The sequence below is a fragment of the Ambystoma mexicanum genome, chromosome 10 (assembly GCF_040938575.1).
Source record: "Ambystoma mexicanum isolate Mex_15411 chromosome 10, UKY_AmexF1_1, whole genome shotgun sequence".
NCBI lineage: Eukaryota > Metazoa > Chordata > Amphibia > Caudata > Ambystomatidae > Ambystoma > Ambystoma mexicanum.
Genome location: NC_090932.1, coordinates 1,592,593,607 through 1,592,615,849, shown reverse-complemented (window position 1 = coordinate 1,592,615,849; position 22,243 = coordinate 1,592,593,607). Strand labels below are relative to the sequence as shown.

The window sequence follows — 22,243 nt, the reverse complement described above, 5'->3', positions numbered from 1 at the left end:
GGTCATGCATTTGCCTGGGAAAGTTGCTGTTTTGGCATTTGTGCCTTGTCTCAGGAAGTGGGCTGGGACTGTCTGGTCCCAATCCACATACTGGTGCCAGTATGTCTAGTGCACATACGCGAGTTAGCCCCACATTGGTCCCCGATTCGACCACTGCTGATGTGCACGACTGATGCAGATCTTCCTATTGAAGGGTTGAGTTTGATCATTCACCAGAATTTGGGATAAGAAAGGGAGTCCCGCAACCATTCCAGCAGATCAGAAGAGGAGCCAAGTATCGTGTGAAGCTGTGCAGATGACAGAAGACCCGAGGACGAATCCTGGAGAGACATGGCGACCATTCTTGCTGCTGTCCCGGTAAAGCCCTGCTGGACTACATGATCTCAGAAGAACCTTGCTGGTGCTTTGATCCTTTGGATTGGTGGGACCAACCAATGCCTTCTCACTATCATGGAGCCTTCAGAAGTGTCCCCAGATCACCCAGTGGACTAACCAGCTCTGTTTTGGGTTACTGTGCAAGAAGAGTTGCCATTCAGTATTTTGCCTCGGAACTTCCGGGGACTCCAGCTAGTCCTACAAGTCACCTTCCTGCAAAGTTTCAGACTGCCAGAATTGACAGGTCCTGTTCAGGGAGGCTTCCTTTGTTTGCGACTGGTGACACGCCTGCTGTTGTGTCTGTGTGCTATGACTGTCGCTGGAAGTGGCCAACAGTGTCCTGAACAATTCTGCATCAGTGCCTGCTGTATTTCTCCACTGCAAAGGGTTACACTCAGCTACTGGACCAGACTGGAACCTTGCTTGGGCGTCTAGGCATCTTATACTGGATCCAGCGCAGGAAAGCCTACCTCCAGTGACCTCCATTCGACCTGCCAAGCCCTTTGTGTGAGGGCAGTGATTAGTCGCAATACTTACTATCTCCTCCATTATAACATTTGTGAAGATCTTTGATTACTCCATTCCATTGGTTTTTAAACGTCTGCCAAACAAACCCCTAGAATCCAGGAAAAATCATGTACTTACCTGTTAATCCCTTTGATAGACTTCTGTCTGGATCAATCTGCACACCCAAAGGCACATGTCCTAACTTTTTGCCAACTTCTAAAGGTACTTTGTGAACAGTTTGGCACATGGACCCATTCAATTTAGGGTTGGACTTTTAAAAGTTAAGACTCCTATTCCTGTGGACCTTTGATACAATTGCCTAATTGCTTGCCTTATCCTTGCAGGTATTGGGGGTAATTTATATGCATTGCATTAAATAACTGTGATTGAGTGTTGTATGATAATATTACTGCTTGATTAATTTTTCATAGTGTGTTTTGCGCCTATAAAAAATATTGTATATTTGTACTTATTGTCCAAGTGTGGACCCCTGACTGCACTGCTCTCCAGAGACTTAGCCTTGACCACTCTCCACACTTACCTTGATTGAGTTTCGCTAAACTCCCAGAGTTCCCTGTTCACTATAACTAGGGTGGCCTCTTAAACTCTGTCCACAGAACAAAGTTCAGAAATCCAGCTTAACAGTCGCGACTAGTCACAGATGTTCATAGCTTGCACCTAAAGCTTTCCTTTTGGTGCAATGTTAATCCAAGAGATAAAATCAGCTGGAAAACCACCAGCATTAACAGTTGTACACAATCCTCTTGGGGAGGGGTCCTGTGAAACCATCTAATCTAAAGGTAGAACAGTGTTTCCAATAAAAAGGAAAGAAAAGATTCTCTCTCAAGTGGTAGCTGTGGCAGAGCAGACAGCCTTAACTCTAGGGGGTTGGGGTTTGGAGGGCTGGTAGTGAGTGAAGTACAATTAATTCTACACAGAACCAAAGAAACACACAGCACTGGCCTACTAACAAATATGAACTTTTAACCAATCATTCATATATATATAAAGATCATAACAAATCTAGCAATATTATCACTGATTCCCTGGAGGGAAGCTTCTCTTACATGGCCAGGGAAGGGAAGAAGCTACCCGACTCTGACCCCTGGCGGTGGGTATCTGCAGGAGGACCACGTAGGGGAGGACAAACTCCAGAGGCAGGAAAATAATGGATACAAATAATCCTTCAGCTGAAATTCTTAAAGACACCCATGTGCCTTTGCAGCATGCCTGTATGGCTTATTGTGACATAGATGAAGAATTCCCAGGTTGTATTAGCCAACAACCTTATTCACTGCCCCCTCGCCCCCCCACCTTTGTGAGTACTGAAACAAGGAAGAGGGATGGAGCAGTGAGGATGACCAGAAGCAGTAAGCAAACACTGCGTTCTAGTCTTTGGAAAATGCTTACCAATTGCCGGTAAGTTTAAAACTAACACAGCTGAACAGAAGGAGAGAGAGAGAGAGAGACAGAGACTGAAAAAAGAGTGTACGAATTCCAGTTGGGAAACAAGAGGTGAACAGACGGTGGAAAGCAGCACGGAGACTGACAAGAACGGCATGCAGAGAGACCGGGTCAGGAGAATCTTGCCACTTTATTGCTACAGGCAGATGGAACAGCCAGAAGTAGAGGAAGTTAACAGGACGCACACTCCTAGTCAGCGAAACCGAAGGAGAAGAAGATGGAAAAACGCAAATAACGCCAAAGCCGGCTGGTGAGCCCAGGGAGAGCAAATGGGTTACCGGAGCGTGTGAGAGCGAATACTGCACAAGAGAACCCAGTTAAATTAATTGTAGGAATTGATACGAATGCGAATAGTGTTAAGACAGGGTTGGTGACCCAATACTCAGAAAGAGGATTTGATAAGAATACGAACAGTATTAAGACACAGTCGGTGATCCACTACTGGGAAAGAGGAATTGATAAGAATAAAAACAGTGTTAAGAAAGGGGCAGTGACCCAAACCTTGGAAAGAAGAATTGATAACACTGAGAGCAATGGTAAGAAAGGGGCGGGGACCCAATACATGGAAAGAGGAGTTGATACAAATACAAACTTTTTTAAAAGAGAGTAGGTGACCCAATATTGGAAAGACATCATTTTCTGGATGAAAGAAAGAGTGAATGGAGAACGGAAAAGCCCTGGCAGGATAGTGAACCAGGCAAACTGAGCCTGGAACTCACACCCATGAGAAGATATAAAAAGCCCTGGCAGGAGAGTAAAGCAGGCACCGTGCAAATCTGGGATCCACACGCAAGTAACAAAGTTGTATATCCGGGTAGGAGAGTGAACACGGAGCAAGAAGAGAAGTAAACCTGAAATTGTGGAACAGTGATAACGAATACAAAAGGGAAGAATAATTGTAAGCCCTTTTAAGGATCAGAAAAAAACTCACAATATCGTGGCAGGAGAGTACACCAGGTGCAGAAAGAGGAACAGTCAATGGAAAAGAGAAGAGCCATACCCCTTTTAAGACTAATTGAAATATAGAGTGTTGGGAATTGAACATTCAAAGGAAATGTGTGTTAAAGACGACTCAAGGGAAGAGTCCTCCCCCTGGTATAAACTTGAATTGTGTTAACGGTTAATGGTGAAAACGAAAGTAACATAGGGAAAGAGTTACTTTCCTAAAAACTGTGGAGAAACTCAAGGGAGTAGTCGACCCCTTTGAAACTAAGGAGTGAAATATTGTACAAAGAAAGGGATGCAGTAGAAGAGCCCCTTTGGAACAGTGTAAAATTATTTGACCTTTTTTTCCGGAGGCACCGGACATACAGTGAAAGAAAAAGAGAAACATAGGGGAAGGGAGGACCCCTTCCTCTCGTGGAACTTTACTTCCTTTTCTTTTCTGGACCTTAGAACATTATGTTGGGAACTTTGAAAGAAACCTACAAGTGCATAACTTACAGAAATCCCCTTATACACATTATATTGAGTTTACCGTTTAAGGGTCAGTTTAGGGTTTTGGACAGAGGATGCTTTTTGGTTGAATATCCTGACACAGACATTCATTAGTTTTGTTGAGGCAGGGACACCCCTCATAGACCTAGGGACAGGTAGCTTTCGCCAACCCCCCTACTATTAGTTTAACAATTAAAAGTCCTATTTCATATTCAAGCTTATTACTGTGCCAGAGTCTTAATCTTGATCCCTTACAGTACTTAGGTTAAAACATAACAAATATTAACACATGGTGTATGCTTTCAGAGATAGCCTTAAGAATAAACCAACTCCTAGATGTAGGTGACACCTATTCAGGACCCTAGTTGGATAATGTCTTTCAGTTGCTTCGGGTACTTACCTGGTCCTCCATGCCCTTCTATGCCTTTCCCTGATTTTACACTCTCCCTTCTCCCCTCCTTTGCTACTCACCTTCGCTCTCTTCCTCCCTCTCATCTGAGGCATCTTCTTTCTCTCTCTCTCTAGCTGATCCTATGATGGTATCCCTCTCCTTCTCCTTCTTACTACATCCCCCTAATACACCACTGCTGTTTTTCCCTCTCCAACCCACTACTACTCCCACCTCCACATCACTACTACGCCCGCCTCCACACCACTACTACGCCCGCCTCCCCATCACTACTAATCCTGCCTCCCCACCACTACTAACCCTGCCTCCCCACCACTACTAACCCTGCCTCTGCACCACTACTAATCCCACCTCCCCACCACTACTACTACTCACACCTCCACACCACGACTACTTACGTCTCCACACCACGGGTCACAAGTGGTCACAGGTCCCAGGATATTGGCGGTTTGCAGCCCAGGAATGTCACGGCACATCGTGAGATGGCTCAATTTGCAGGTCGTTTTAGGACTGATTAAGCCCACCAGTCCAATCGAGGAAGTCGTCCTCTTTGAAGCTCTCCTGTCGATTCGAAAACGGGTTTAGGACAGCAGCAGTACTTCAACAGGCTTCACCAGTCACTGGAAGGTGCTACAGGCATGTCTGGTCAGCTGTTTCTTCGGTTCTTCTGTTCCAGTGGTCGACTCCTCCCCTACTTCCTATCATCGCAGACAAACTGGAGCCTCAGCGACTACACAAGCGGTTCATGCCGAAGACAAAAGTCAAACAAAGACCTTACCCACCCAGGATGGCAGAAGAATTACCAAGAAAGGACAAGCGTACGAACAATAGCGATCGAAGAAATATGCCGCCATTTTGGGTCAATGGTGACCCTTCTGTGTATAACCGGAGCTGTAGAGCCAGCCTGCGGGCAAAAATCACACACAAGTCTGTAGGACACGTCCACTGCCACCAGCCATAATTGTATGCTTGTCACTGTAACAGAAGTGTTACAGGAGCTGTGAGAAAGGGGCTGCACAGTAAACCCTCAGTACTCCACATAGGGTGATGTGTGCTGATTTCACAAAAGGAAAAGGTCAGAAGGATCAAAAGTAGCCTTCTAACCGTGAGAACAGTACTTCTTAAGGAAAATAAAAGAATATAAAAAGGAAAGACCAAAGGGTTTTCAGCAACAATGTACAAAGGGTGCTGTGTGCTGCAAAAGTGAAACACAGATGCCTTAAAAAGTATGGTGGAAAGAAAGACACAATAGAATAAAATAAAAACAAAATGAGCGAGGGTTCCCTTAGTCAAAGCTAACAGAATGAATGAGGGGGAAAAAGGCTGCACTCATTCAGGAGAACACGAAAACGGTCCAATAGTCCAGCAAAAATTGCTTGTGTTCTCACCGGTAGAGGGGATTTGGCATAACAATGAAAAATGTCCCTAACACCATGGGACCTGGACATGGACTTGGACCAGACAGTACCAACCCCCCAATCAGTTTGTTCAGATGAATTTCTAGTTATAGTGAACAAGGAAACTCTTGTAGTTTAACCCAACCAATCAAGGCAAGCGTGGAGAGGGGTCAAGGCTAAGCCTGAGGAGAGGTGTGCGGGGTCAGAGGTTTACAATGAGTTCACACAATGAAATATAAAATGATTACACTTAGACAGGAAGTACAAAATTGTCGGCCCAAAAACACATTATAACAATAAATCAAGCAGGTAATGTTATCACACAACAACTGAATATAAAAACATATATACAGTCACAGTTGGTTAGTACATAGATACAATTCACCATTACACCTAAAAGAAAAGGTAAGTAGTTAAGCAATTGTATAAACCGACCACAAGAATAGAGGTCCCACATTTATGAGTCCAACCCTAAGTTGAATGGGGCCTAGATCCCAAAAATTCACCAAGTACCTTTAGAAGATGGGACAAAGTTAGGCAAGGTGCCTGTAGGTGTGAAGCTTGTTACAGAAGTCAAGGCTTTCAAATGGATTTACAGATAAGACAAGTACTTTTCCTATCTTCTACAGAAGCTTTTCCATCAAACATTAAAAAAGCAATGGAATGGAATATAAATCAAAGTTCTTCACAAGCTTTATAATGGAAGAGATAGGGGCATTGGTAAGTATTGGGACTGCTCACCAGCCTTACTTCAGAGCTGTGAGTGCAAGGAAGTTTCTGGTCTGGCCCAGGAGCTGTGTGCAACCCTTTCAAGCAGGAAATGAGCAGGACTCTTCAGGACACACTACCAGATGGCGGGAAGGCCGTTTCCAGCAACAGTCACCGAACACAGGCGACAGCAGGTGTCTCACCAATCACAAACAAAGGAAGCCGACCAGTCGATGCTGGGACACTGAGACATGGCAGGAAGGTGACTTGTAAGCCTAGCTGGAGACCCCTGAAGTTCCGGGCAAAACCAGGAAATGCCGACACTTCTGTCACGGTAGCCCAAAATGTAGTTGGTCAGTCCACCGGGTGGTGCAGGGACACTTCTGAAAGGCTTTTAATTGCAGGACTGTTAGAAGGCGTCAAAACTGGTTGGTCCCACCAGTCGAAAGGGTCAAAACACCATCAAGGGTCTATCTTGAGATCAATAGTCCAGCAAGGCTTCACCGGGGCAGCAGCAAGAATGGTTGCCAGTTCTCTTCAGGATTCGTCCTCTGGGCTTCCGTCGTCTTCACAGCAACACAGGATACTTGACTCCTCTTCTGAACTGCTGGAATTGCTGCAGGACTCATCGTCTTATCCTAAATTCCGATGCGTGATAAAAATCAGCCCTCTATTAGAAAAATCTGCCCAGCACATGCACACCAGCAGTGCTTCAATCAGGGATCACTGTGGGGCTGGCTCATGCATGAACATTAGACATACTGGCCCCAGTATGTGGATTGGGACCAGACAGTACCAGCCCACTTCCTGTGCCCATTGTGAGAATCCTGAAGGTGTCTCCCTAGCTAGTCCCTGGGAATCTGTCATCCAGGTGGCCAGGACCTGGGGGTGGACCAGTGAGATGAGGATCACCTGGAAGAACGGTCCTTGGGGGGTGGGAATGGGACACCGATAGGTGAGAAGCAGTATCCCACTTCTTTCCACACCTTTTGTCCATCCTACCACGTAGGATATTCCAAAACACTGCCCCCCCCCTTTCTGACACAAACACTTTCGCACAACACAAAAGACAATGGACTAACACCAGAGCCATTCACCTGACATGTCCCAATGCAAGGGGCCAGGCAAAGTCAGGCAATTGACCAAAATTACACACACCTGACGGCCATTTCCCTTCCCCACAGGGATAAAAGGTGGAGCGCGAGAGCACAGGACGAGCAAGGCAGACCGCACGATGTGAGAGCTAACTCAGCACGACAGTTCAAAAGGAGGTGAAAGACAGAGCATACAGAGCGTGTAATAAGGGGAGAAGTGACCTTGCCCTTTCCGACCAGAGCCGTGAAACCTCTGCAGCTGGAAACCAAGACTGAGAACAATAGCCAGCGTGTATTGCAACAGATGTCTACAGTACACAAGACCCTCCTCCGCTGATAACTAAGCCGGGGAGAGATGCTGGTCTCCATGGTCCCAACCTTAACTCGAAGGTGAAGAAAACCAAGCAGTTAATCACAGCCGGTCAGTCAAGGGGGGAGTCGATAAGAAACCGAACTGTGCTGACGAAAAGTAGCAAGCAGCTACATTTGAACTTTGAAATTAACTATTGAGAAAGAAGGGGAAAACCTGCAACAGAGGCATCCGGCACCAGGTGGGTGCTCATGCAGGAAACCTAGGTCGATTACCCGATGATAAGAGACTACCGTAACCAGAAGGCCTTGGAAACAGGTGAAAAGAGGTCAAAGTGGTCATAAGGAGTCTTGTAAAATCCTCTGTACCGTCAAACGTCTTTGGCCGCGAGATGACTGTGAAATAAAGGGAAATGAATCCCACAATGGTGAAAACTAGTACATGCTAGTATGCGTGTTGCAGAAGTTGGCCAGAGTGGACCCGGCGGAGGGATGCTAACGCGACGGGCCAAAGACTAAAGTCTCATAGTGAAGTTGTTTGCGTAAAAGTTGGCGAGAGTGAACCAGGCAGAGGGAAGCCGACAATCAGGGGTGAAGCCTGAAGTACTGTTTACAAAGGCATTAAGACTCTGTCGGCTCGTGCTGAGAAAGCTCAAGCGTGTGCTGTGCTCCAAGGTGCCACCTTGTCCTGTGCTGAAAACGTGGGGAAGGGAGACCCCTGGCAATCACATCCTGACTTATTATTTGTGAACACTTCTATCTTTATTGAACCCTTATCCCACTATTTTTGTAATTAGTTATAAGGAATTGGCAATAGCTTTTTCTTAGTATAGGCCCTTTTATTTTGACACAAAGCCACAAGGACTGCCTTATTTTTCATTTAATGGTCGAAGCTGGCTTGCATCTTAGATTTAGATTAGGCCTTTTCCACCCTGCATTTACAGTTTAATAAACACCCTTGAACTGTGATCACTTGTGTCTGTCTTTACTGTTGCTACCATGAGTTCCTTACACCATACACACATGGCATGCTCTAGCCCACGAAAAGAGTAGATTTCCTGGGCAAATGCATGACCATAAAAGGGAATTCCTGACCTGAGAAGCCAGGAAGAAGGAAAAAGAACAAAAAGGCTAAAGAACAAGCGGGGAAAAAAAGTCATGGCCCGGCCATCTTGGGCCACTAGCCACTGTTAGTAGCCAAGTGTGTTAAAAGTGGATGTGCTTTGGGGCCATCTCAGGTCTGAAGATAAATAGGAAAAAATCAGAAATCTTAATCCTGGCAGGTGACAGAGCAAAGATATATGGGGAAGCTAAATTACTGGATCTTAAGATAGTAGAAAAGGGGATAAAATACCTGGGAATAATAGTACCTCAGAAAATTGGGCAAACATATGGGGAAAATTAACCGCGGCTCCTCGCAAGCATCCGTAGAGAAGTAGGCAGATGGAATCCATTACAGATCTCTTGGTGGGGTAGGATTCAGTCAGTTAAGATGAATGTCCTCCCAAGGGTGCTGTACTATTTTCAGGCTCCCCGTACGTTCTTCAAAACTCTAACGAAATTGGTCTCTTCCTTTATATGAAAAGGGAAAACTCCAAGAGTGGCTAGGGAAGTCCTCACGGCACCAAGCAGGGAAGGGGGGTTGGCGCTTCCTCACTTTAAGAAATATTATCAGGTGGCACAGCTTAAGGTTCTGAGGGAGTGGTTAGGGGAGAACCCGCAGCAGATCTGGGCCAAACAGGACAGGGCAGTTGCGAGAGCCCCACTAGTAGAGCTTCTCTGGAAACAGAGACAACACAGACACGATAACCTAGGGATAAGCGAAATAATGAAGACCACGTTGGAGGCGTGGGATTGCCAAACACGGATTGGTATAATGACCACAACGCTGGGACCCTTTACGCCCATCTGAAGGAACCCGCAATTCCCACTGGGGATGGAACAAGGGGCATACGATAATTGGGAGGAAGCAGGCATAACACAAATAGGTGAAATGTTTGTGGACAATAAAACCAGGTCCTGCTGTCAGGACTACAGGCAGACAGAAACATGGACAGGCAGGGCATAGGAGGGTTGTGGGCGCTGTTGTGGGTACTGTTGTGGAGACATCAGCTTTTCAGGAAAGCTTGCAACCATACAGAAGGCTGCTTTGCCCCATGTGCAGGAAACAGAAGCTAAAGACTGCATTACCCAGCATGCCAAGGGCCAATTTGGGCCAATCAGGGACCAGGAAGGGCACGGCGGCCCCATTGCGCATGCGCAGAGCCCCAAGCACGGGGCTTGCGCTTGAGACTCCATGCCGAGAGGATGTGTGGACTGGAGCTCCAGGAGAATCATACGCGAGGGGCCCAGCCCCACCCGAGCAGCAGCCCGGCCCCTCGCCTACACGAGATAAGTACCTCTCCATGCTAAGCGCCCAAGGGGATCGAGGGGGAAGTGCAGGGGGCGACCACAAGCCCATCCAGAGCCCCTGCACCGATGCAAAAAGCTAGGTGGGCATAACTTTGGCGCCCTACGCGCCGGCGGTACATTCTTTGGGGAATTTTAACCTGTACGGGGGCGCATTGTCATAGGGGTGTTTCCGCCTCCTGGACACCACTGGAGGCCCGCGAGGCGAAAACACTGTACCGAAGAAATCTCGCTACGATTTGAAAATACGATCGATCACGAGGGTCTGCAGGAAGACCGCTCGTGAAAAGTTGCTACGGCAAAAACCACGTTCGCAGGGGTCTGCAGGAAGACCGCTTGTGCAGCATCTTGCATAGAACAATCCAGGCCCCAAGAGGAGCACCTTTATGTGTGTGTGTGCGGATGTCGCATGAGGTGAATGCTGACAAATTCAGAGGGCACGTTTTAATGCTTGTCATTTTCTTTTAGCCTGAATCTTGAAGACAACACTTCAGATGTGCTCAAGGACGCGACCGCCCTTCACGGACAGGACTCAGAAGACCAGAGCTAAGTTTGCATGCTAATTCTTTGTACTGGTCTGTTGACTTAGGGTTAGTAAGGGCGTTCCTATGTGCAAATTGGTGCTTATGTAAGACTAGCAAGTAAGGGCTGAGGACACCTGAACAAAAGTGCGCAGCAATCAGTCTACCCTAAGTATTCCCCCATTCCTACCCATAACCTCTACCTTACCCTCAATCCGGTTTACCTAACTTCTCCCCACCTATCCAACCATCGAGACCCTAACCCTCCTTCCCTGCTCTGGTCCAGGAAACCTGTGTAAGCTCTGACTTGCGGGCTCCGCGACCAAAGTGAGGGTGGTTGGTACTGCGTCGCTCCTGCGCCTTGGAATTTGGCCTTCGTGTCACCTGCGTTGCATGCTCAACTCCCTCAAAAGGTGATAAATATAGATACGAGAAGTTAAAACACTGGCTAAACTCCCCGGTCATCGCCAAAGCAGCAACTAGTGTTCTTACACCGTTTGAGACATACATCATTTCCAACACAGGGGCAAAAAAATGGGTATCGACTCTGTATAAATTCATAAACTCACAGGAGGAAGAAATTAAATGGTCATACATGATTAAGTGTGGCAGAACGCTAGGGGAGGAGCCAACGAAAAGTCAGTGGGAGGATCTATGGAAACTGATCCCTAAATTGACTCGCTCGGCACAGACCAGAGAAATGTGGATCAAAACAATGACACAATGGCACTATACCCCCGAAAGACAGCATTCTATGTTCCCCAACACGTCTAATAAATGTTGGCGAGGTTGCGCTGAAGTAGGAACGTGGAAACATATCTGGTGGGATTGTAAAGGCATAAAGCCCTTCTGGGAGGAAGTCCAGGGCGAGATGGGTAAAATGTTCCCAGATGTGGGGCAGATCGGAGAAGGGGTGTGGTTATGCGGAATTAGAGATGACATAACAAGGCTATACAATAAATCTCAGTGGAGAAGCTTTAGGGGACTTCTCATCGTGGCATGGACAATAACTGCCCAGAACTGGAAGAATAAAAACACCCCACTGACTTTCACTTGGTTACAGAAGGTATGGGCCTAGGTAACGATGGAGAAAATCACCCACATAATCCAAGGAACGAGGTCAAGTTTGTAAAGGAATGGGAAGGGACTCTGCATTATCTCCAGTCAGATTTTATGGAACAATGGTGCCCCCATAATATCAAAGTAGCAGACATTTTCAACGCATAAAGGAAACCCTTGAAAGCACGATGTCAAGCAACCCGAGGGGTGGGAGGGGGAGGGAGAGGGGGATGTTATAATGTTTGATGTTGATTTCTATGTAAAAACCAATAAACACAAGTATAAAAAAAGTGGATGTGCTAGCTAAACATATAACAAAAGTGGTAAAAATGTAACTGCTGCCACTAGCTTGTATTCAGGCACATTTAAAAGTAACCAAAAATACCTTTGGTGTAAGCCTAGGGTGATACAAAAGTATCCCCACTGCACTGCATTGGAAGATGTGGCAATATGGAAAAGTTACCCAAACAGGTAAATGTCAAAAGACAAAATGGAAACAGTTTCCGAAGTACTGACAGTCTGTTTCCCCATAACCAATGAGAATAATGAGAAAAAGGCCAGTGAAGTGAAGCTGAAAACGTCACTTCTCTGTAAAAAGTCAGGACAAGGTGTAAAACAAAAGCAAAATGTATGGGGGTACATAGAATATGGAGGGAAAGTTGCCTAAAAGAGAAATCTTTCCTAGCCCCGGCCACACACACAGACATCCAATTTGCCCATGAAAGCAGAAGCTTTCCCCCGGGAAAGGGCATTCCATACATGGCAATCCCAGACCCGAGAGGGCAGGAAGAAGGCCAAAAGACAGCATGGCCAAAAGACAGGTGAAACAATTGTGGCATGCCATTTTGGAGTGTAGGGTACTTTTTATAGCATTTTGTGGGTCATATCCAAAAGTGCACGAGCAAAAAGTCAAAAACATGATAGAAAAGGGGGCCGTGGGCTGTTAGCAAGCAATGAAGACATGAGCCTTGGGAGCTCCGGCGGGCGCCGAAAATATCCTTCATAACATCCTGGCTCCTTCGTGACAGAAAAGACAAAAGTGGCACAAATCGATTCCTGATCATTCGGTGACTTCACGGGGCGAGTCTGCTGCGACCACTCGGAGGAATACCGGCGAAATCAGATACGGCAGCAGAGAGCCGGGGCCCACCGGCACAAAGCTTCAAAATGGCCGGCAGCACCTGAGGACTGCGACCGAGCGGTACTCTGCAGTGCTCTTACCAGCCCACACTCTGAGGCCTGGCGGTTTCGGTGCGGGTGAAAGCGGGTGCGCACGAGTGGATCGCGTGAATTTGCCTGGTGGGTGTCCCTTCAATCCGAGTCGGGGCGCACAGCAGCGTATCTTGTGTATCCGGAGGAGCTGCCGGACTGGGGCGGTGCGACCAGTGCCCCCGGTGTACTTTGGCAGCGGGAGGCAGGCGGCGGTCGGAACAGTGCTGCACCCTTTACTGTACGTGGTGCCCGAGCGCTGTTGAACGGGGCACCATGCAGCTGGAGGTGGTCGACCATTAACGCACCAGGCAGCAAATTAGCAGACTGCGAGACCCATGAGCAAAATCCTGCGTGGCTGATAGACATTGGCTGGGAACAGCGGGGAGAACTGTGATCCAGCCCGGGACTCCTGATTGCCCGTGCACCCCGCGTGGCGGGGGAGAAGGACTGAAAAAACCACCACACCACAAGTAAGTTCGGCCCTGTGGGAGTCCACCAGATCAGTCCCGCCTGCACTTCAGGAGCATAACCCCCGCAACGGGGCGCCGGCCTTCAAGGCCATATTGACACTAACAAGTGAGTTGGGGGGGGGGGTGGCTATCCCTTACCTTCCCTGCTGGGAACACGGCAGGAATCACCCCTGCAGAGAGAGGGGAAGCACAGGAGCACAGTGCGCAGGGAGGGACACGGCTGCAAGACTGACAGAACCTCCCGAAATTAATTGGCACAAAGTCCTGGTCCGGGGGCCTATCCTTGCACACCCTACGTTAAGATCACTGGGTGCAATAACTGGACAGACAGGCGGTCCGGTTACTCAGGGGACCCTTCAGAGCCACTTAACCCCTCTGTGGCCAGATCATACAAACGGGGGCCAGGTGAGGGGCCACTGCTTTACTAATACCAACCTCATACAAAGAGGGGTTGCTGTCCCGGAAAACACCAAAGTAAAATATTTGGAGGGGCCCTCTGGATCCTGCTACTCTCGACTCGCAATACTTGCTGCTGGCAGGGGGTCTGCCTGACACCGGTGTGCAACGTCCCACCGACCCTGAGAACCCTAACTGAATGAAAGGGCCGACGAAGAAAGGAAGACTTGGTGCTAAAGACCAAACCAAGATCAGGGGGTGAGAGAGGCCATTGGCGCCTGACGCCACTGCAGTTACTGCAGCAAACGGGCAGACCCGGGTTTGGCCAGTGGACGGCCGGCCGCCCTGAACCAACGCACCACTGGACAGGTACCCAGTCACAACAAGGATTAATCCTACAACAGCGGAACACAGGACCTACATGATTCGTAAAATGGGCAAAGACAAACAGAAGGAAACATCCACGCAGAGTAGCATGGATCAATATGCGGTGGCCACCACTCCAGCACCGACGGGCCAAGCAATGCAGCCGACCTTCCCCACTGGTGAGGACAATCTCTCATTAAGGGACATGATGGCCGCCATTGCCAGCTCACGCTCCTCCATGGAGATCAAAATGGACAGCATCGCGGCGGATGTCTCCTTTCTATGCCATGATCTCCATAAACTCCCCTCCTGAACGGGAGAAGCAGAACACTGCATCTCCGAAGCAGAAGACAGCATTAGAGGTGTCACCCAGCAATTATCGCAAACCCTGACCCACCTGAAAACTTTGGAAACCCGAGTAGATGAGGGGGAGGGAAGAGCTTGTCGTAACAACGTAGGCATTCTCGGACTCCAAGAAGGAGAGGAAGGACACAGCATGGAGCTATTTCTAGAACAATGGATTGTGTATATCTTTGCACCCCACTCCTTTTCTAAATTCTTTTCAGTGGAAAGGGCCCACAGGATGCCCATGGGCAGACCAATCCCATGTGCGCCACCTCGTACAGTGATTGCTAAATTGCTCAATTACAGAGACAGGGATGCCCTTCTCCAGATGTCGCGCTCAAAAGGGACAATTACCCACAAGGGATCCCGAATCGCATTCTTTCCCGATTACACCTGGGAGGGGCAGCGTGCGCGGCAGTCCTTCGAACCATTAAAAAGGCAACTGGACCTCTTGAATGTAAAATACGGGCTGCTCTTCCCAGCACAGCTTAAAATTTATCAGAAGGGAACCACAGTATATTTCACCAACCCGCAGGAGGCCTGGAAGTGGGCAGAAGCCCACACTAAAGGCGACCGAAGGGCGAGACGAACGAGACAAAGAGGGAGACCCCGGCCTAGACTAGGTCGCACCTCTCCCGCGAGAGATCCCGAAAGGTTGGAACCTGAGGCGCCAGGACAAGCAGCGAACCAAAACAAAGGATGAACATGCTACGGTCCCACAACTGAGAAACATTGTGGACCATTGTGGTGCAACAACGCTGTATCCCTTGAACTCTGTTCTTTGCTGTATAACCTAATCCAACATGAAGGACCCAAATAATCGGCGCAGGAAATGGAGATCCAGGAGAGCCTCCCCCTTCCCCCCCCGGTAGTCCTTTAGGTCTTGTTAGTGTTGGAGTGTTAAACTGACGCCTTAAGTTTTTGAGTGTCAGCAATGTTTGGGCTACAGGTACTTCGTGTTGGGGCGGAGTATAGGGAGGGGGAGCGAGGGGGAAGTTGGCATGTTGTTTGGGGACTACCATACATTCACACGACGATTCAATCACGGCCCTTTGTATGAACCACCTCACACAGGGACCCCACCCCCGCAGCACACATCGGCGGGAAACCGACCCTTCCCTCTGGCTAAGATATCCTAAAAATCCTCCAATACATGCTATAGATGGCTTCCGCACAAACCCAGTCATCACCTGCTGACCATCCCAGATCTCTTAAACTGCTCACCTGGAACGTGAATGGAATGGGTTCTGGGATCAAAAGACCGCTGGTTACGCAACCTTTGAATAGACATTCCACTGATATGGCTCTGATAACCGAGCCACATCTAGCAGGGTCAAACTGCACCTTCTTCCGTAGGACCAACTATCGTATCGCATTCCATGTGGGATATACAATAGGATCCAGAGGCACTCTTATCCTGACACATAAACGTATCCCGTTTGTTCCACAGGTAGTAGATCAGGACCCAAGGGGCCGCTATGTCTTGCCGCTAGGAACGCTCTAGGGTGAAAAACTGGCTATTTCTTCGGTGTACTCTCCACCGGGCCTGGGATTCCAGAGCGAGGATATATGAATTTGGCGACAAAGCGGGTAAAATGGCGGCCTGGCTTGAAAAAAGAGACGAGCAACAACGCCATGTCCGGGAGATTGTCGCTCAAGACAATGAAAAATGCCAGTCAGACGCCGAGTTAGCAGAGGTCTTCGCTGAATTCTACGCTGACTTATATCGGGCTCCAGCCTCTTCACTGGACCCCTCCCCTCTTAGATGACTTAACACTCCCATCTCTCTCGGAACAACAGAAGGAGCAGTTAAACGCCGACCTCTCTGAAACAGAAATTGCTGAGGGGTGGCACAATTGCAGGCATGAAAGACACAGGGTCCTAACGGATTGCCGGTGGAAACCTGGCAGAAGCTGCGTGGAGACAAAATGGTGTCCCCCCTCCATAAAATGGTTCTTTGTGCCCGGGAACAGGGCACCCTCCCACAAGACCTCTGCAAAGCCACGATTGTGGTCATCCCCAAACCGGAGAACCCCCCTGAGAGATGTGCTTCCTATAGGCCCATATCGCTAATTAACAGCGAAGCCAAAGTCCTTGGAAAACTCCTGGCCAACCGACTACAATTGGTCGCTCCCACCCTGGTCCACCCTGACCAATGTGGCTTCATGCCACATCTGCGGCGCCTCCATCTGTCATTGGAACGCGCTCCCATTATAGACACACCACTTGCCCTATTGGCGATCGATTTTGAGAAGGCATTCAACTCGATCCAGTGGGACAGCCTGTGGGAAATTATGCAGCGCATGGGGTTTGGAGATGCTTTTCTGGGGTGGGTACAACTACTATATACAAATATCCAGGCAGATGTCAGGGTGAATGGGTGGCCCTCTCGACTCTTTCCTCTCGGCAGCGGTACACAGCAGGATGAACCCTCTATCCCCTCCTCTTCGCCCTTGCAATTGAGCCGCTTGCTTTACGCCAGAAAACAATCTGAACAGGATTTAGGTGGCCAGAGGGACACAAAGACCGGACGTCTTTATATGCAGACGATCTTCTGATTTACTTGGGAGACCCAGGCCGGACCTGCCCCATAGTGACGCACATACTCAAACGATTCAGTGAGTTTAGCGGACTAAAAATCAACTGGGGGAAATCGGTTTTCTTTCCAGAATTGCCCGTACCGACTGGAGTGACGGGGCTTTCGGTATCTAGGAATTTGGATTTCCTGACTAGTTATGCTGCACACAACCTCCAACTGATCGTTGACCGGTTCGTCAGCGATGTTCACCACAGGCAACTTCTCCCCCTGACACTTATGGGCAGGGCTGCACTCTTTAAAATGATGACCCTCCCAAGGTTCCTATACGTCTTGCAAAATGCTCCGCTCAGGACCCCTGACTCTGAATTTGACAGAGTAGACACTCTTCTCAGGGGCCTCATATGGGGCAGAAGTCAACCCCGCATCGCATTGACCACGCTCAAAAGATCAAAAGTGGTGCCCCGCCTCCAAACATATTCTTGGGCTTCACAGCTAGCAGTGGACAATGACCTACTCCATGGTGACCGGGAACTACCCCATAAAAGGACCTAAATCGCTGCTTTGCATGACACTGACCCTCTCCGCCTCTTATACCAACCTCGTCCGACCACAGCACACATTACCATTGTTTGGAGACAAGCCCATAATATTGTAGGGTGGAAAAACAAAATAACTGTGGCACAGCCTTTATGGCAAAATAGCAACCTGACCGGGTTGGGGAAACTTGGGCCATGGTCTAGAAATGTGGGGGCCGGGGTTCTGACAGTGGGGGATGTCCTTGTGGATGGGAAATTACCTTTGTTTGACGCCTTATAACTAAAGTTCCAAATTCCGAGCACCGAGCGATATCATCATATACAGCTGGTACATGCCTTGAAAACCCACATACCAGCAGAGGCCACTGTCCCTGACTACACACCTATAGAGCACAATATGCTACCAGCCTACATTCCCACCAAATGCACTTCCATTCTATACGCTGCTATAACATCATTTGCCACTCCAGAACTGAACAATCTAAAAGCCAAATGGGAAAAAGATGTGGGGGGGACAGACCCGGAAGACTGGCTCCAGGTGCGGATGCATCCCCGGGAGGTTGCTATCTCCTCCAGGCTCCGTCTAGTACAGCTGAAAATCCTAAATCAGATATACAACCCTAGGACGACCTTATATGGTTGGAAATGGGCCCCAAACCTGAACTGTCTCCGATGTGGAGAGGAAGAGGGAACTTTCATACACATCCTGTGGACATGCCCCCGGATCCAAGTCTTTTGGAACGCATGTTGTAATGAACTTGCTAGGGTCCTAACCCGTGCCATCCCGCTGGATCCGAAGACTCTACTCCTAGGTATACCGAGCAAGAGTCATGTTAATAAATGGGAAAGACTGTTCCTAACCACGGCAGCGGGACTGATGAAACGTAACATTGCGCAGAAATGGGGAGCCCCAGACTCTTCGACACTGGACAATGGGTAATAGACATGGACATATGCGCTATGATGGAACGCAGAGTCTACAATGCAAGGGGCTGCCCTACCAAAGCTTCCAAAATATGCGGGAGGTGGGAAGATGGGGTTCCCTAAGAACTCCTGGTGTAGCTTGTGAGATTTTGAACAACGTGCAAATATGTTTACGTAAAGGGCCTTTTGGGATTGATGTAACATTTACTGTTATTTAGCTATGAATTGACAAGATAATCCCCATTTTGGCTTTGTTTTTATGTTTGTTTCTTAAAATAATAAAATGTTTTATTAAAAAAAACATGATAGAAAAATATCCCGACACCAGCCCACCCTAGACACACTGCATTTGTACCCACAAAACTACAAAAGAAAAAGTTCTAAGGATACAAAGTATTCTAACGGCCCTTTACTGTAAGGTGATGTCTGCAGTTTTAAAAATACAAGAAATCGACAAGGGAAACAGTCTCACAGTACATAAAAGTCTATGAGTGGAAAGCAGCAAAACTTAATGATCTTTCCTAACACTAAGCAATGCAGAGAGCGATTTGCGAGATGGTGAAGTGTGTCCCCAAGCTGGAGAAGCACTTGAAACACACTGACCTAAGTCTGATAACTGGATTTTATTTTAATTAACCTTTGAACTTGAATGTAGATTCCAGAACTCTTTGGCACACCCCAAAACAAGCAGGTGGTGTGTGTGTGTACCTAGTAGGTCCTGCAGGAGATGTAGCATGTAATGGTCCAGTCTAACGCGTTGTACTGAAGTGGCCCTGGAGGAGGTGTATCATCTGGTGATCCAGTAGGTGTACAGTGATGGTGGCATAGACCATTGGGGTTAGTTAGGCGGTATACATTGCAAGCTAATAGCCAGCCATGAAATGTCACTCACCCCTCAATCTCCACATGCACACATCACACCCATTCTTACTTGCCAAGGTGAATTATCACCTGCCAATGGCTAGTGGAGAGTGCACATTTTGAAGTCATACATAGTCAAGGGGTGCTGAAAGGAGTGTATAATATGATTGGCTGGTTGGATTTCTACATTTAGTTAGTGCCGTAGTGGGTGTTTAGTAGAAGGTGCATATCTTGCGGGTCACATTCCATTAGCCCCTTACCTTTATCGACACCCAGCAGCAGGTCAGGATGAGGCTGTGTTCCCTGGACAGTAGCACCAAACCCTCCTCTTCATCTGCTTCCTGAGGCTGCTCTAGGCCTCTGCCCTGCTGGATGAGGGAGCTGATGGCTTGACCCATATCAGCGAATGATGGCGCAGCCGCTGTGAAGCACATGGACAAGGAGAGGTACAATGTGTTAATGAAATATTTGGGCACTGATATAACTGATGGAATTGTGTTGAGACAAAGCAGTATTCTCTGTGCACTGAACATGCTCTAGCATTGATATCCCTTCAGTTACTGTTGTGGGACATCCGCCCCTGCCCTACCATGTCCCTTGACCTTTGCATGAGATTGGGTGACGAAAAGGCATGAGTGGTGACAAACCCACTGCTCAAATGAGTTTTTTTGAATAAAAGCTTAATGAAGGTTTCACAGATTTACAGGTAATTTCCACGCTGAAAGCGGAGCCAAAAAAGTTTTTAAAGAAACAACTACATATAAACAAGTGTCTTTAACCCCTCAAGTGCCAAGGACAAATATGCTTGTCCTTTTTGCATAGACTTGCATAATAGCCTGGCACTTTTTATATTATGAGGGTAAGCAATAAGGATAAAAGTTTAAAAGTTAAGTGTAGCCAAAACAGGTACAGACTTCAGCGTTCCAATATTCCAATGGCAACCTGGAAGGGAGCAGGAGGCGGAGGGAGTGGTGTGGGTGTTTGTTCCGACATGTTATTCAATGTTATGTTATGTTATGTTATGTTATTTGGCATTTGTATAGCACCTACTGCCATTGGTATGGCCTCGAAGCACTGTGAGGATGAACGCCCTTTGGAAGATCGTAGTCTTGAGTAGAGTGGTAGAGAAAGCTTTTCTAAAATGCGTGTGTGCATTTATAGCCTGATCAAAGGTAGGTAGGGAATGGCTAAATCCCTAACAGCAGCCCATATGATCAGGTGTGGGGTGGGTGTTGTGTCAAATTGTCAATAGAGTCAAGCTATGTGAACAGCTGGACCAAATTCTGTATGGGACTCAGCTGTATTCCTTGGGTGGTGGCGCTCGAGCCGAGGGTGATGTATGTTTAAGGTAGGGTACAGTCAAATAGTGCGCATGTCAAATGTGTGCGGCTATGTGAACAGCTGCAATGACTTCCTGTGGCACTCAAATGCATTACATGGGATGCAGCGCGCGGGCGTCAGCAAGATACAGCAGCGAGGCAAACCTACCTTAGGATTATGCTGTGAAAAATCACAAGTGTGGCAAAATCTAAAAGGTGGTGAGAATTTAAGAGGTCCTGCTTTGAGTTATCTTCATAAAGAATTATAGAACCACCTTTTTTAATAACTTCTGTGCACAGCAATTGCAGACCACAGAGGTTATACAACTTCAAAAAGGCAACTGGCGTTTGAATGGTGTGTAAATCTCAAATTCGGGGCAAATGCCGAAACTGTCTAGGGCTGCTCTGGTACGAAGTAGTGCAGCAGCTCACTGTCATTTGTACACCCCATTCATTTTGGTGGCATCAAAGTTGGTGTGCCAATATTGTGGGGGCTTCCGTATGCCAAAACCCTGGTGCTGTGTGGGAGCTTGTAAAGGAAACCGCAGATAAGTGCCCCATCCGGACCACTGCTCTTCCCACTTGCTCTCCTCCTTCCCAGAAGTGAGACAAATAGCATAGACACAGCATAGTCCATGACAACGCCTCACTCACACCCCACAAAACTGAAGGGCCACAAAAAAGGGGGTGTGCACTGTTCATGGCCAGGCCTTCCCATGGCGCAATGTTGTTGTGTTAAGATATATATGTGTTTTGCTCCCATGCATCTTTGCAGGAAATGTTTCTTGTGTTTTTTAATGCACACCTTTGTTTCAAAAGATTAGACAAGACTGGAGTATGCAGATTACCTCCCATAAGAGCTCAGCCTCAGGTCAAGAGGAATCCAAACTCCCACACCACCATTACTATACCCTATAATGCTCCTAGCAGGCCTCAAGAACTACCAACCAAACTTTTCTTGGACCTTGCTCCCAGAAAGGCAACAGATCAAAACCCACCCTCATTTAAAAGTGCTTGTAGTTCTTCCCACCTTTACCCTCCATAGAACCTGGGCGTTTGTGGCCGTTCAGAGCCTAGGGAGTCAATTTCTTTGGGCATCTCTTGAACACACTTTGCCAGTGCAGGAAGGCCTTGCAGCCTGAATCTAACGTGGCAGACAACCCTTACACTGGGCAGTTTTTCCCCTAAAGTGGTTGTTCCTAATGTGAATGTCCCCTTTGACCTAGCTAGCCTGCCATGCATGGTTTACACGATTACCTCTAATTTAATTATCTCATACTGCAGTGCAGTAGGTTTTTTACCAATTAGCTACATACAAGGGTGACACTTGTTTTCTCTTCTACACTAGTGACCAATCTGGTACGGCTTGTGGTGGGGGAAAATCCTACATCAAACTCTCCTTTTCTTGTCCCCAAGAATGCATTCTGAAGCAGGAAATTCCTGGCTCCGGCACTGCCGTCAATGAGATCGTTTTTACCGGAACCCCCGTGGCAATTAGGAGAAGGGAATCCAAAATGATTATCTGGTTGTAGCCCCCACAACTCCAAGGAAGTCTTAAACACATCTCAAAGCAAACTGAAATTGAC

The 22,243-nt window shown here is 47.8% G+C and overlaps 1 protein-coding gene across 4 annotated transcripts in view; it reads right to left on the bottom strand.

Moving 5' to 3' along the window:
- LOC138492643 (tRNA (32-2'-O)-methyltransferase regulator THADA-like) overlaps positions 1–22,243 on the bottom strand; it is a 511,604-nt gene that overhangs the window by 218,329 nt on the left and 271,032 nt on the right. For all 4 annotated transcript variants that reach the window (XM_069619943.1, XM_069619946.1, XM_069619944.1 and 1 more), the window contains one exon: positions 19,599–19,759. In XM_069619943.1, the coding sequence (XP_069476044.1) occupies positions 19,599–19,759 (161 nt within the window). The remainder of the gene's footprint in view (positions 1–19,598; positions 19,760–22,243) is intronic.